General features: G+C 38.2%; 1 protein-coding gene and 2 pseudogenes across 1 annotated transcript; 1 reads left to right on the forward strand and 2 right to left on the reverse strand.

Annotated features, from left to right (window-relative positions):
- The first annotated feature begins 7,344 nt into the window (after positions 1-7,344).
- LOC149095835 (uncharacterized) lies at positions 7,345-8,376 on the forward strand (annotated as a pseudogene).
- LOC149095836 (N-lysine methyltransferase KMT5A-like) lies at positions 8,310-11,540 on the reverse strand. The gene is made up of 4 exons (XM_089281453.1): positions 11,477-11,540; positions 10,490-10,752; positions 10,193-10,395; positions 8,310-8,640 (listed from the first exon to the last, which is right to left on the reverse strand). Exons 1-4 carry the CDS (start codon positions 11,538-11,540, stop codon positions 8,406-8,408), a joined length of 765 nt encoding a protein of 254 aa, XP_089137579.1. The 3' UTR covers positions 8,310-8,405.
- Positions 11,541-11,921: 381 nt separating this feature from the next.
- On the reverse strand, positions 11,922-13,227 carry LOC149095837 (uncharacterized; annotated as a pseudogene).
- Between the last annotated feature and the right edge of the window lie 2,055 nt (positions 13,228-15,282).

Raw genomic sequence — 15,282 nt, forward strand, 5'->3', positions numbered from 1 at the left:
TCTTGCTATCATTGTCGTTTGTATCGTCGCAGGTTTGTACACCGTCTTGTTTTCCATTTCATTTCCTTCCTTTATTACCTCGAGCATGGAATTGACTTACGACCACTTGCTATGAAGCTTGAGATAATTTTTTGCTGATTCAAAGGTGTCTTAACGTGTCTCGAAAACCCAGACCCGGAAAACTCTTCTTAATTTAGCAGAGTTAATCGAAACATAAGGATCCGTAGTATGTAATACCCGAAACTGTCACGCAATGCACCTCAAGCCATTGTCACTAACCTTGGAATTTAAGTGGCTTTTTAGTATAAAATAAATTTCATCAATTTGGTTTATACTTATAAAGCAACCAAAACAACATACGAATGCTGGGTATTGTTTTCGTGATCCGAGCAGAGGAATCTACAACCGTGGGCTTTTTTTTCCCCTCTCTCTGCAGATTGTGCCTATGACATTATATGGACGAACGCCAAATAAGATCAGATAAGATGCCTTGAAGCAATCCGCAGTAAACACGCTGCGAAAAAAAGTTGTTATATTTTTCGAGTCTGAGTTTTCGAGACGCACAGAGAGTCTGACTTTTTCGGGTCTGAGTTTTCGTTTTCGAGGGTCACAGTTTTACGAAATCGTAACCCAGTCAGCTGGTTTATATGTAAATGTCAAAAATAAAAACAACTTTATTTAATGAGTTCTTAAAAAATTAAATCAAATTGAAATGTCGTCTAGAACAGCAGATTTTTCTTGCACCTTCTTGGAAACAGCGTGTGAGTGGTGGTGAAATGTGGGGTGGGGGGGGGGGGGAGGGGTTGGGGGGGTGAGTCCATTCTCCGTTGCCACTATGCAATGGTACTTCTTCACGGCCTCATAGTTCCACCTATGCACCCTCCTTGAATGGGGTAGGAAGGATATACACATTACTGTCTGGACAAATATCGTTTCTTTTTCAGCAATCCATTTCATTATTTCGTTTTATTTTTGACATTCAGATTATTTGAACCATTTTGTTTTTGTAGATATTCTTTCGTTACCATCCCATTTCTCTTAACACGGATACAACTACATTTTGGCCGGGTTAATGAAAATTAATTTGCCTCCGCAAGATTTTTTTTTCCCATAAACCACCACAAAACTATCTCAATTGATCTTCAGAGCAACTCAGTTGCGTGCAAAATGTAATTCAATTTACGTTCACGGATCACAAACATGCAATCTCGTTCTCTACGAACTTTAAATAGTTGTCTTTAACAGCAGTAAAATTAACAAGAAATTATCAATACTAATTTGGATGTAATTTCGTTGCATTGAGGAGGTTTTGTGGTGATATTGACAAGAGCAACATTAAATTACTTTTGTTGAAAGTAAACGTTTCAGAGCGGAAAACAACACGGTGTACTAGTAACCTGCGGCGCCAATTGTGTGCACGAGGTAATAGGGGAAGGAAATGAAGCGGAGAACAAGACGGCGTACAAACTTTCGACAATACAAACGACAACAATGAAGGCAAGAAAGATTTCTGCTGGGAATCCTGACCTAGCAACGATTACACGTATTGAGATGTTAATTCCAGTCGTCTGTCCTTTATGATTATTTCGTAGGCCGGATAGCAGCGAGATTTTGTCGTAACCTGTATTTCCTCATTGTTTACATTTGGCTGCGCTAAATAGGAGAATCTTTGTTTACAATATTTGCCTCATTACCATAAGCGAACAGTTTCTGATGGAGCTACAAAGAGATTAATACTGAATATTGAAAGGGCACAGCACGATTAACTGTCCCAAGGAATTTGAGCTCGATGTATTGAATACTCTTTGTGCGACGAGGGTTTCAAAGCTCAAACGTTTACAAAGAATGTATGAGCTCATCAGCGTTTTTGCCACACAGAAATTTTGATGTTTTTGAAAGCCAATTTCTCCTCGAATATTACACCTAAAGAGCCAAAACTTTCACCACGTACTAAGTTTCACAAGCTCTTTAAGTTTTTCTGGTAAAATCGTGTCTAGCATGATGCTTTCTATGCGCAAAGTCGTAAGTTAATGAGGAAAAATGTAAACAATGACGTCAGCAAAGATTCGCTTATAGACACCACCTCTGACGTCTTTCCTCGACCCTCTTGTTTGCACGCTGATAATTGAAGAAAAACTGACCCGCCACCCGCAATGCCAGGCGATTTTTCTGATCCGAAAGAACAGTTAATGTTTTCAAAAGCAAGGAGAAACCTTTAAGTAAGATGGCCATTTCGAAGTTCAGTCGTCTTACCTTTGAATCTGTAACGCGTCACGCCTTTCGAAAACGAGAAATAGATGTAAACAAGAGGTTTGCAGAAGTCCCAAAATTAAATTTAGGGTAAAGGTTCGCTCACCATTAACTTGCAGTTTGTTCTACACAACAGCAAAAAAGACCATCGAACTGAGGATCCACTTTGCTTTTCCATGCAGCGTGACGTTAAAAATAGAATTTTCGCGGGAAAATTTAGCCCGGGCAATGGTAAGGATTTAGCGAGTTTGAAATGTTTACTTAGGTTAACAACGATCTGACAGCTTAAAAATTCTCTTCTGTAGTCCAGCTGTTTGTTTGATGTAATTATAATGAGAGTCGTACATCAAAGTCTTACTGAGATGAAAAATACACATGCCAACATACGCAGGTCTATTTAAGGTTAGTGCTTCTTTGATCTTATGCACTGCAACTAGATTTTTGCTGAAAATTTTGGATGAAACATATTGTAGGCTTACTTGCTAATTTGACGTGCTGTTTTTCAACAGTGACAAGTCTGACATCAACTCGCTTACGAACATTCTCCATAGTTTTCCCCAAGACTGCATTATTCATGAGTTTGAAGAAATCTTTTTCGAATGAATTCTTAGCATTAGTTCTTTTCTGTGTGTTGAAATCAATATAGCTCTTCAACCACACGATGGATTTTGGTTAGTTTTAATCCCAAGGAGAGATACAATGGAAGATTTCGATAGTGGAGAGCATATTTTTGTTTGCTGCTTTGTGTAGGTAATATATAGATTTAGCCAAGCCTAAAAGCGTAGCTCCTGATTCCAAAAAATTAACCATACAGAAAAAAAAGGATTTGTTTTTCTTGGATCAGAAACTCAAAATATGATCAATTAGGAACATATAATTGTTCAGCGTGTGGGTTTGCTACTCTTTCCAGTTAAATTTTAACAAACTATACCCACTTTAAGCGTAACTTTAAAGATTGTAAAAATTTTGCATGCAGTACATCAAGGACATTCCAAGGGGCAATAATTGTACATGGAATATATCAGAAGGAAAGTCCACAACGTGCCAGAGGTTAACTTGCACCAAAATTATGCCTTTGCACCTACTCCCTCTTTCTTTCCGAGAGTAATAACCGGACTTGAGCCTGCGATCAAAAAGCCAGTACCTGGTCAGCCGTCAACTTTAATCGATTTCTGTTCCCATCATACACTACCATTAAATATTTGTCAGAAATCACTGTGAATCGCCTTCCGAAGGGAATAGGTTGGTGATCCAAAGATAAAAATGAGGCAGTTAGTTGTAATTCTTTCCCTGCTCATCCTATTAAATTATTCCATATTCGGGGGGAAACTTACTGTGAATCGCTGATCAACTTGAGCGGAGTGACGCGATGCTAACTGCAGAAAATGTGTGATTCTCCCCAGAGCCTGCTACTTAAAGGTCCTTCCAATTCCGCTGAATGGCGGGGTTGGTTCAGTGGCCTAGTGGTAAGGCATCTGACCGGTAACCAGGAGACCCGGGTTCAATTCCCGGCTGAACACATTTTCACTCATTTCTTTGTTGTCTCGATTTCTGTTCCCATCATACACTACTATATATATATATATATATATATATATATATATATATATATATATATATATATATATATAAAGTGTAAAATTTGATTTTCGTAGAACAGTGCTCAATACATCAGAGTAGAGCGAAGTATACAATGTGGGAGGAAAAACACAAATAAACTACAAGTTCATCCCTACAAGCCTGTTTCGTGGTTGCCCACTCATCAGGGGATTTAATAAGAATAATCTTTACCACCGTTTATATACAATATAATTTACATAATATATGCAGCGCGAAATTTAACGGGTTAGTTGTTTCGTAGGAGGGCTTTGTTTCTGTGGCGGCAAGATGATACGGGTTCATTACGTTTGTTAAGTGTTGATAGCTTGGGTTGGCAGATGATAAGGAATTTTTCTTTAAGGCAAAGGTTACATCTTTTGCTTGAGCTGTTATACGGCGAGTGTGATGAGAGAATGTGCCAGGAAATAAAGTGTTCGATGTTATTGTCTTTGAGGATGTTATATATATATATATATATATATATATATATATATATATATATATATATATATATATATATATATATATACAGTAGTGTATGATGGGAACAGAAATCGAGACATATAATATATATGTCTGAATTTATGAAAACCGTGTCAAATTTGGGGCAAAACTTTCGCGCCTGCCTGCCGGCGATAGCCGGCAGGGAGGCCTTTGCGGTGCTTGAAAAGCCAGGGGGGCTTCCGTCAAGGAGGGTGGGGGGTGGGGTGGATCACAGAGAGAGGCACATTCCTCAGTTAAAACTGCTCATTTTCTTTGCAGGACAGCCTTGGCCAGCAATGCCCTGTAGTCTTAGGGGCTGGCAGCCAGCCAGGCTGACACAAACAAGTGGACTGTTATCTTAGACGTTGAAGTTCTATTTCTATTTTAAAAAAAATACTTATCACTAAAGACATGTTTTTGTGTGGCAAGGCACTTTTTCCTGCAGCAACTGATGTTATAGGTGTTGGATCTAGGTTTTAGAATACAATGCCCTTTCTTTTTCTCTTTACTTCTATAGCAAGTGTATTGCTTATTTATTGCTTACTCTTAGATGTCTTTAGTTTTAGATAGAGAGGAAGATTTTGACCTTAGCATTTTTCCGCGAATGATTTAATGTTGGATCCTGCGTAATTAACTCGGTATACAATCATACAATGATCAACTAAGGCGGCTTATATTAAGGAATCTTGTATTCTGTGTTAAGCTTTCCTCAAATTCATTGGATTGACTTGTTCAATAGAATGTAATTTGGAATTTGTCTTAAAGATTAAAGATTAAAGATTAAATTCGCGCTGGATATTGCCTCTTTATGGATCAATCCTAAGTATATACTAAAAAAATTAGCATTACACGGTGTCTTGTACTACTCTTTATAACACCGCGGAATAGAAAAATATTTAATACTTTGAAGCATTTTTCCACAACTTTGCACTGAAGCACATGTGCATTCGCCGATCCGTACATAACCAGCCTCCTAACATATGTACATCTTATTTAGTGTGCCCTTTTATTGTGTAGCATCGCTTTATAAATTTAATTCTACCCTTAGAGCTCGAAATAAAAGGGATAAGTACGTTTCAGGTCAAAGGAGATAGAAATATTTCCAAAGAGCGAAAAGTTGGAAAAAACCGTGTTCAAATTAACCGGTGCTAAATGCCTAAAAAATAATAGGCAAACCCAACAAAATTGATCAGAGTTCGAAATAACGGAGAGAAGTTTCTTTCTTCGAGTTAGCCTAGTAGGGATTAAGTTAAATTTGCAACTTACACTACCCGCGTTGATCAGAAGTTCCAGGTGCAATCTGCCTTGATACTTCACTGAGAGACGCATTTGAGAATGGAATGTCACGATGTTTTTTTTTCGCCTTTCGCGACTTCTTCGCGAAGAAATAGTTCAATTCCGCTAAAGTCGTTTGGATTGGTCATATTCCAATGCAGCTCTGCAGCATCTAACGGGGTGGGGGTTTTCCTGCTGCTCGTATATTTTCTTACGATAAAGCGGTGTTTTTGGCAAAGTTTTGAATTGGCGATTATCGGTATCTTTTAGTCACCTTTAGGAAAGGCAGGGAGTTTATCTTTTTCATATAACAAAGGGCTTGTAAGTGGTTTTACTTTTTTAGGTGGGGCAGTAAAAACTTAGAATTTCAAAAGGTACCACCATGTGCATTTATATTATAAGCTAACATTTTCCGATAAAATCATTCCTTCATATGTCCCATCTAAATTTCGTTTTTCGGCCTTTTACCTGGTGCCGCGAGTTAACTTTTATGTAATGCGTTAACTTGTACCCGGCCAATAGCGTTGTTTTCGCTAGCACGCCTTCAAAACGTTCCGCGACAGTATGTTCTTTTCATCCTTAGCACGTACACTCTTTTTTAAAAGAATATTGTTTTTCAGGCCCAGGCTGAGTATTCTTATCAGTTTTCTGCTTATTCTAGGCTGAAAAAATTCTTGTGAATATTCCTAGATTAAATAAAGGAACACAAAGTCGACTTTGCCGATAAAACGCCAGATTTTAGCTGATCTAATCTTTTCCCCTCTTCCAAGAGAATTCAGCATTAAGTTGATATTCTATTCCATTTAAAAATTATCAGTACTGAAATAAGAAGATAGTATATTTCGGGATAGTATCTTTAACCCCCAGGGAACGTATTTGTGCTTGTAGTATTAACAACGAAATGGCAAGGTGCCTGCCGGTTACACTCTTTCTCTTTAGAATATCGAGGCTGAACTTTGCGAAATTTTAAGAATATTTTAAGCATAAACCCGAGGCTGCGATTTTGAAACATGGCTCTGTTCTGTCATACACTATAATGTCTATATTCTAAGAATATTCACAATAATATTTTCAGCCTACAATCGGCAGAAAGACAAGAACATTCAGCCAGGAAAAAAAAGCAATATCCTTATAAAAAAGGAGTGTAATGTCCCGTGTTTAATGTCCGTTTTATCTATATCTCGGCCAACCTTCAAGCCTTCATTTTCCTCCGAAAGGTTTGCTTGTTTATTTCCATCTTAACATTTCTTGCAACTGTGAAGTTCAAGAATGGCTTACAAAATCAGTATGCGTGTTTGCACAGGTCGAGCAATCTTTATTTGTTTTTGTGGACGTGTGAATCCCTCGATACGGGGTTTCGCTGTATTTAAAATTGAAAGAGTTTTACATTAGTCAATTGTTTCTTTATATCATGAGCTCACTTGTTTTGTTTATCTCACCAGCCAAGCTAAGTATCCACTCCTTACTATATAAATTGTAGGAAAGAATCGACGTCTCCGGAAAGAGATCTTTCAATTGCGTAAACGTGACCCATTGACCTTCCAAGTGTCAACACTCTGATAGGTCCTTATAGACGTCACCCAGAATCAGTACGTGTCTTAGTGAAGCAACTCCCAACAACTTCCAACGTAGATTAAGTAAAACGTTTTACCGCGAAGAATCGTAAACTTTCTTCGTTGAAAATGCAAATCACGTAGTCGAACGAATAAATAAATACATAAACGCACTCTAAAAGTAATGACAATCCACAAACTTAAAAATATGTTCCCAAAAGCACTCGTCTTGCAACTTGATTATCACAAGACTTTGCCCTGTCCAAAGATCTCAGCACAAGATAGCCACTATTCGAGGAAAATAAGAACCAACCTTCTCGGAATATACTGTGCAAATGAAGAAACTATTCACTGCTTCCTCTACGATGACAGTGTTGGTGGAGCAGGACCGAACGAGGTAATATCTTTGTTGAACAATCTACTCGAAAAAATTGAAACAAAATATGGCAGATTTGATCAACTAACAATCTGGTGTGATAACTCTCCGGGCCAATTTAAAGAATGCTTCTTGTTTTTTTTTACCTCGATTACCTGGTGAAAAAGGGACAGTTCCTGAGAATAGATCTCAAGTTTTTTTTAGAGGGACATTCGTACTCGATATGCGACAGGCGATTTGGATGTATTCAAAAGTTTTTTGACACAGTAGAGAGGGTTGAGTTACCACAAGAATGGGCAACTTTGCTGAAGAACAGTCCTTTAAAAAATATCGAGGTACACTGGGCAACTTTAAACATGATCAAGGACTATAAATCCTGGCTTAGGATGCAGTATATATCCAGGTGTGAGGATCTAGATAAGGAGAAATTTGAAGTCAGAAGGTTAGCGTGGCCAAATTTTGGTTATGGATAAGTCGCAGATTTCGAGGGGAAATTGGAACTTGTACACCATCCTGAGACTGTGCTTATACAGTTTAATATTGACATTAAAGAGAAGCCAAGAATGGTTTCGTTCTACAAAAAAAAGCAAATGACGGAATTGAATTCCGACTTACTCGTACCTGCAAGACATGAACAGAGACCTGTAAATAATCAAGTGAAAAAAGACTGTTTAAAGTTAGCGCGAAAATATTTATCTGAACGCGCACAAGCTTTTTATGCCTCACTAGCTTGTGAAGAAGACTCCTCAGATGATGAAAGTTAATGACTTTTATTATACTTTTTCTACCGAGGATGTTCACTTTATCCACAAACTTGAATAAATACACAATACTTTTTTATACATGTATTTGTGCCACTAGAACTGAAGTTACTGGCCATGGGGAAGGGTCTGGCTATTGGAATACAACGCCCACTCTTTGTCATTGTAGTCCCATAGTAACTCTACTGTTTCTGGGATGTCATGCAGGGCGACAAGAAAAACCCTTGGATTTCTTGAGTTTTTGTTGGCGATGAAGGGCCTTACATTAGCGTTGTTCCTCGAGTGATTCAATGTTGCACCCCACGGTAATTCGCCCCTCGCATTGCCTCTATATGGATCAATCCTAAATATAAATACAAAAAAGAGAACATTACACAGTGTTTCGCACTACTCTTTATAAAACGAGGAACAGAAAAACATTTCATTGTTTGATGCAGGTTTCAACAACGTAGCACTGAAGTACATGTACATACGTATATCCGTACCTAACAAGCCTCCCAACAGATATGTATCTTATTCAGTGAGCCCTTTTTAGAGTGTAGTATCGCTTTATAAATTTATGTTTACGAGACTTGTGGCTCTTTTGGCGAACACTTAGCACGAAGGGCAAGCAAAGATGCAAATTACGAGTTAAACGTACCAAGTGCCAGCGTTTTCAAGTGCCACTTGATTTATGGCACTCTAGAACAAGGAAATGTATCGCTTATGTCGGGAAGCGCTGTGAAATGTCACTCGTGCTTCATCAGTTAATGTTGCGTCATGTTAAAACAAAATCCGCAGAATTTCATCAAGTAACAGGAACGTACTATCGCAAACTTTGATTCAAATGAATTTCATTTTAAGCAGGAGCGTATAAGAAAGAAAGTTTAATTCTTCAATTTTATATTGAAAATTCGACCATCGCACTGAGATATGATACTGCGAACTAACATAGCAGTGCGTGATGAAGTAGAAACAGTTTACGGTATCTGACTAGCTTTCCTGACGAATCACTGCAACACGGTCTACGCATGAAGAGCCCAGCCACATGGCAGCAACATAGATTTAAGCTAGAACGAGGAATTGTGTCTCATATTTTGAGTACTTTTTTAACGAATTTCCATCTTTTATTTCGTAAAAAGATCTCATTCCTACCAACTTCTTATAACGTTTTTTTCTCCCCGAAAGTAACGATCCCTCGAAAGTAACCACAGCCCGAAAGTAAGAAGCTCCAAAGACTGCTAATTCCGAAAGTAACGATCGACGTTACTTTCGGAAGTTTACGGTATCATACTAACTACTACAATGCTTCGTAAAAGATTTGTGCAACGTTTTCTTTCCTTAAACGATGACTTCGCACCGTTTTACGCGCACGGTTAAGGGCTACAAAAATCCGTTTAATTGTTCTCCCACGATACAAATTGAACAATGTGAGATGTCTGAACTTCTTTTACGCGTTACTCGTAGAACTGCTTCTAATGAGTACAGCTGGACAACAATAAGAACACCTAGAAACGAGGGCGTGATTGGTGAGTAAAAACGGAAAAACAACTCCTTATTAGCTTGCATCTTGAGTCCTCATTTACAGTGTGTCATGTAAATGCTGTACGTAGACTTCGAAATTGCTTTTATATCTTAAGCTCTGTCACCAATCTTGTAGTTTTCTGTTCAAAGTGGTCTATTTAAGAGCTAACCTACTATATATCTTATTATCTTGATTATAAAAAAAGCGTCCCTGTTTATCCCACGGAATCGCCACTGAATAAATTGATATGTTCAAATTTCATTTCATTTCATTTCTAAACCAAACTGCGTTAATTTTTCAATTTGCCCCTGAATTTTCAATATAGTATACATAGTAAATTATAAAACAAATCTCAAAACACTCTTATGTACACACTTATAATAGCACTCACGCAATCTGGCGACCCGCACTCTCGAAAACCACGAGGCCGCAAACTTTCCCTTCCTCTCGGTAGATCTCCTCACGCCTCTTAGCTTCATCCAAAGTCAGCACTTCTCCTTCATATTCACATATGACCTCGCACTTTTTAATGTCCCGCGAGACGAAGGCGCATTTTCCCGCTTTTCTTACCGGGTCACTCGGCACACCGTGGAGCTTTAGAAATAAACATAATGATCAGCATTCTGGCGACAGGTTAAATTTCCAGAAAGATAACATGAGATAGCTGATAATATGCATAACTGCTTACCTCAATTGGTGGAGCAGGTTTGGGGTTGAGGGACATATAATGCTGAACTCTTTCAGCCATTATACGCCCCCCAAATTCAACGGCTGGCTCTCTCTTTGGGCGCTGTAGGGCTATCCCCGTATACCCTCGAATGTTTCCACCAGTTTGGGTAGTTGATGCTATTGGCCATAGCCTCTGTTGGCCATATACAAGAACCGCTTTCTTAAATTGCTGATAAACACAAGGTAAAAAACATACAATGTTTAAATGCTGATAATGGTTCGCTCAGTTTACATACATTTTTTCTTGATTACTATCATTCTTAACGACTTTTTTAGCCCAGAAAACAATAATTGCTATTTAGAAAACCAAACAACAAATCAAATTGCTGGAAAGCTACTCGAGGAAAACGATTTAATGCTTCGAGGACGGTAGAAGATTTCTGTATGGGATGAGGCCGGGGTGGGGGTGGTGGAGGGGGGGGGGGGTTTGTTTGCGCAACCCTTGGCCAAAGTGGACGAAGCAATCAAAATGTACTTATTGATTGTCTGAGGCGTTTATTTAGGATAGTAGCAACTTTATGGACCTATGAAACATTCATTGAAAACATTGACCTGTAAGCTTTCTTTTTTTTTTTTTATGTATTTTCCTGTTCGGTGTTTACCATACAAAGTAACATCGGAACTCGTGCAAAAAAGAATTTAAAGGCGACGCGTCAGGAGACATATCTAGCAAAACCCGTGAGAGCGCTCTCCGCTATTGTCACCTTCTAAAAGCAACTCAGTTGGATCATTTCTAATTTTGAATTTCTTGACTTTATTGTTCAGCTTCGATGGAACCACCGACGTTTTCAAGTCGTTTTGTTTACTTTTTAATCTTGAAATATCCAAGTACCGATGAAATAAACAAATTACTAACGCAGCTGTTTCTAAATTGCTGTGAAGTTGCACACGGAGAGTCTCTATAAATATAAAAAGGAGAGCATTTTATTATTGGAATGTTAGTTACAATTCTTAACTTTGATTCCTGTAAACTGGAGGTATATTTCGTGACAAGGCCAATCAGTTGCCATCGCCTCGTATTTCGTTGACGGCCCGTCAGGATTTTTCAGCTAAATTAATCTTATCAGGCTTCATCATAATTCGAACTCCGTCAGCAAATAAACGTGTCTACACACTTAGCCTAGTAAGTGTATAACAGCGAGGGTACTTGTACAAAAGCGAAGTACATACGTATAGATAATTTGTCTGTGTAAATATTCCGCGAGGTTGAAGATATTAAAACCCGGCAAAGGTACCGACTTAGTGATGTCAGTCGAATGAGTGTCCTGTTAAATTTCTCAACTTCAGAAAGATTGTATCTATATTTAACACATTTTGGGATTTGGGTTTGAAGTTGAATGCATCAGTCTGTAATGATCAAGCTACAATAAATCAAAAACAGGAACAAGAAGTCCATTTCATTATAATTTTTATTTATTAAATGGCCTGTTGAACTTTTGTAGCGAGAATAGTTACATCGTATTTTAAGGAAGCGAATCTAGCCTCGCTTTCTCTTAAGTGAGACTGACGTTGAGTTCTCAGCCGACAAATTTCATCTTCGGACCTGTGCCGCCCAGTTTTCCTCAATTGTTCCTTCAATTTATTGGAATTATTGTCTTAAGTTTGACAGGTATCTTGTCTCGCTTTTCTAAAACTAAGCATTTCCTTCAATTCACTGCTAAATATGTTTCTAAATGACGAAAAACTTAAAACTGGACCTTTATTGTTTCGTCTTAAACTGGTTGTCTTTAAATCTGGGTTTTCCTTAAGGAACTCGGACTACATTTAACGCATGGACACTTTTGAGTCAAAATACTTCTTAGCATTAGTTCGTGACTTCCGGTAATGGGATTCGCTTGCCTCGTATGAGCAAATAAAGTTTATCACAATGTTTTTCACAAGGGGCAAAAATTTTCTTGGCGTTCTCTGGCCCCTCTGGTCGGGTTCTACGGAAGGATTATCCTGATGAATTTTTTTCAGCAACACTTGTATCTTGCTTGATGACAATCCATAACATTTTCTAAATGCGGTCCGACATACCTTTCCCAGTGGTGGTATGGTATAATTTACCCTCCGTTTTCCTCTTACGGTTACTCTTATTTCCATGAGCTTGGAAAAGAGGTAATTCTGTTCATTGTATGACTTTTGATAAACCGTGTTTCTTTGACCTCGTATAATAATTCTTGTTTGGAATGCACCTCTCCTCAAAAGGCAACCACTGTGACAGCAGGTCAAAAGTAGCCGATTTATATCTCTGAAAGCAGCATTTTTTCGTCTCAATATCGTTCGCCTATCCTTTGCCACGTAAGTCTTCTGGAGCTTGTGGCTGGTAACCAATTTCCTCCTTCCCTTTTCGACTGAACTCGCGATTGGATCACCATGGACAAAATACTGCCACGGCCTTGTGGAATCGAATTTGTATACAAGGTTGTTTAGGTCTTTTCCATCGCCACGGAGAGCGCCTGTTAGAATCGAGGGATTGTTGGAAGTCGTCATATTGTGAACGCAGTTTTGGCGAGCTTTCTGAAACGTAAAAAGTCGGCGTTTTTATTCTATGGCCTGGCGTGACCGAACGAATGTACGAGCATTGTCCAGTTTGTTTATTGGCCTGACACGTCGACTGGCTGTCAAAAATTGCGAAATAGAGCAGTCTGGAATCAGCCGTCAGAGAACACGCCCACTTATTTAACTCATGCGAACACGTCCCCTATTTTCATCGCAAATATTCTGGAAAATATTACTTCCCTAAATTAAACCAAATCCATGTTTTGAAAAATAAATCTCCAACGAACTTGAAGGCAAAGGTATAATAATTAAACATTATACAAGGCTTGAATTACTTTCGCAGCCTCTGGGGTAGACCACAGCCTGCTGTGAATATTTTTTTTCTTCTAACCACCAATAGTTTCTTCAATTCTGTCGCCGATTTGCAGGAGATAAGTTTGAAATACACTACAAAGTGGTACACGGCATTAATTATTAAATACTTCACTCAACGGACATTTAATAAAGTTCTTTATTATATGGATGAACATGAACTAGTCCGCAACGAAAAACAAAAACTTCGTGAGCAGTCGATCTGCAGTCCATATTTTGTAATATGGACCGCTGAGAAGGACCGCCCACAAACTAATTACGGCAAATTGCGTTTTCAATTCATTCCGCAAAATAAGAGCTTTTTTTAAGAAGAAATCTTATTACCTTCATACCACAAAAGCGACGCGAGAAACGTAAATAAATGTTTACCTTTCACGCGCTCGTTACCGGGAATGCATACTCGGAGACGCATACTTGGAGAGGCGCATCAATTTATCAGTCCGATATTACATAGAAGCAAATCAGATAAAGTAGACTGTTCAACAGCCTCTCTATTTACGCACGCGAAAGAAAACGCGAGCGCGAAATGAAAAGCGAGATCCCTTTGTTCAAGTCGATTTTATGCACGAGTTCGACGATCGAATAAACATACGTGAAAATAGAGGGCCGTGAACAGTCTAAGATAGATACAAAACTTTTATATAGCAGTCTTATACACCGAAATCCAAAGTGCTTAACACCCAAGAAATTTATCAAAACCATCTCCATAGAGATAAACTATTTTGAGTGTTGTTTCTGACTATGGTTTGCCTGTGACTTTTCGCTCTTAGGCGGGAAAGACGGCGCGCAGGACTGGAAATTGGCGAACATGATAACATCTGATTGTAAGCTCGTGGCGGTCAAATTAAATCGTGCTATGAAATGATATTTTTCGATGGTTTCACAAAGGTAACCACCTGAACGACGGCCATAATTCCATTCTATAAAGCTACACGGAATAGACTGACTTCAGGCGTGGATTATAAGCTCCCGTTTTAGCTCTGCTGGGATACCTGGACCGAGCGGTCAGTTTACTTGCAATCTAATAATCTTTAGCTTATCTGGGTTAAACTGTTTGTTCGTTTCAAAGATGAAAAAAAAAAAACAAAAAAACAAAAAACATTGTTTGTTTAATAGCGCGTTACTCGTCACGCACTTAACGTTACAGATATTAATTTTAAAAGTTCGTCAATTGGCATTGCGTCTGTGTTGTCTTAGACATCTGTTACTTTGAAGCTCCGACAAACAAAGAAACGAAAGGACTTTGCTACTTTCTATGTATACCTGATTTGATTTTTTCATGACTGTGAGACTGAGGAGCTAATCAGATTGCCAATTTCAAAATAAGCATGGGCTGTTTTTGCACGTGACCTGTGCGGGAATGAATCATTATATTATTGTTAATGCAAGATCACCACTTCGGGGCAATGACGTAATGGCATAAAGTCCAGACAAGTTTGCCTTTCACAACGTGTATATTTAGTGCTCGCTTCTAGACAAGCTCTTGAATGATACCGAGAGAGACATAAACACACTGAATAAGGAGCAGAATTAATTTTGCATTTGATCAATTTTACATATTAAAAGTTGGCCGAGAGCCATTCATGACTAAACTTTGATTAGCAATCTTCGCTTGTTTATAAGAAACCTTTGAAAAGACATTGGCTGATGCACACGTGTTTAAAACTCAAATATTTCTTAGTTATATAACTTACATTTGTTTTCTACTATTTTACAGTAGTTTTTCTTGTTATATGACCAAAAAAGTGTGAATAAAGATTTAATTGATTTCTTTTAAACAAAAAAAAGTGTGAGGGAAAGAAAAAGAACGAAAACGAAAACAATAGACACTAGAAAAGAGAAACCGCCAAAAAAAAAAAAAGCTTAAAAAATGCCCAGTTAAAGATTAATTCCTTT

This window comes from Orbicella faveolata, unplaced genomic scaffold, assembly GCF_042242905.1.
Source record: "Orbicella faveolata isolate gen_17 unplaced genomic scaffold, um_ofav_v1 contig_48, whole genome shotgun sequence".
Taxonomy (NCBI): Eukaryota; Metazoa; Cnidaria; class Anthozoa; order Scleractinia; family Merulinidae; genus Orbicella; species Orbicella faveolata.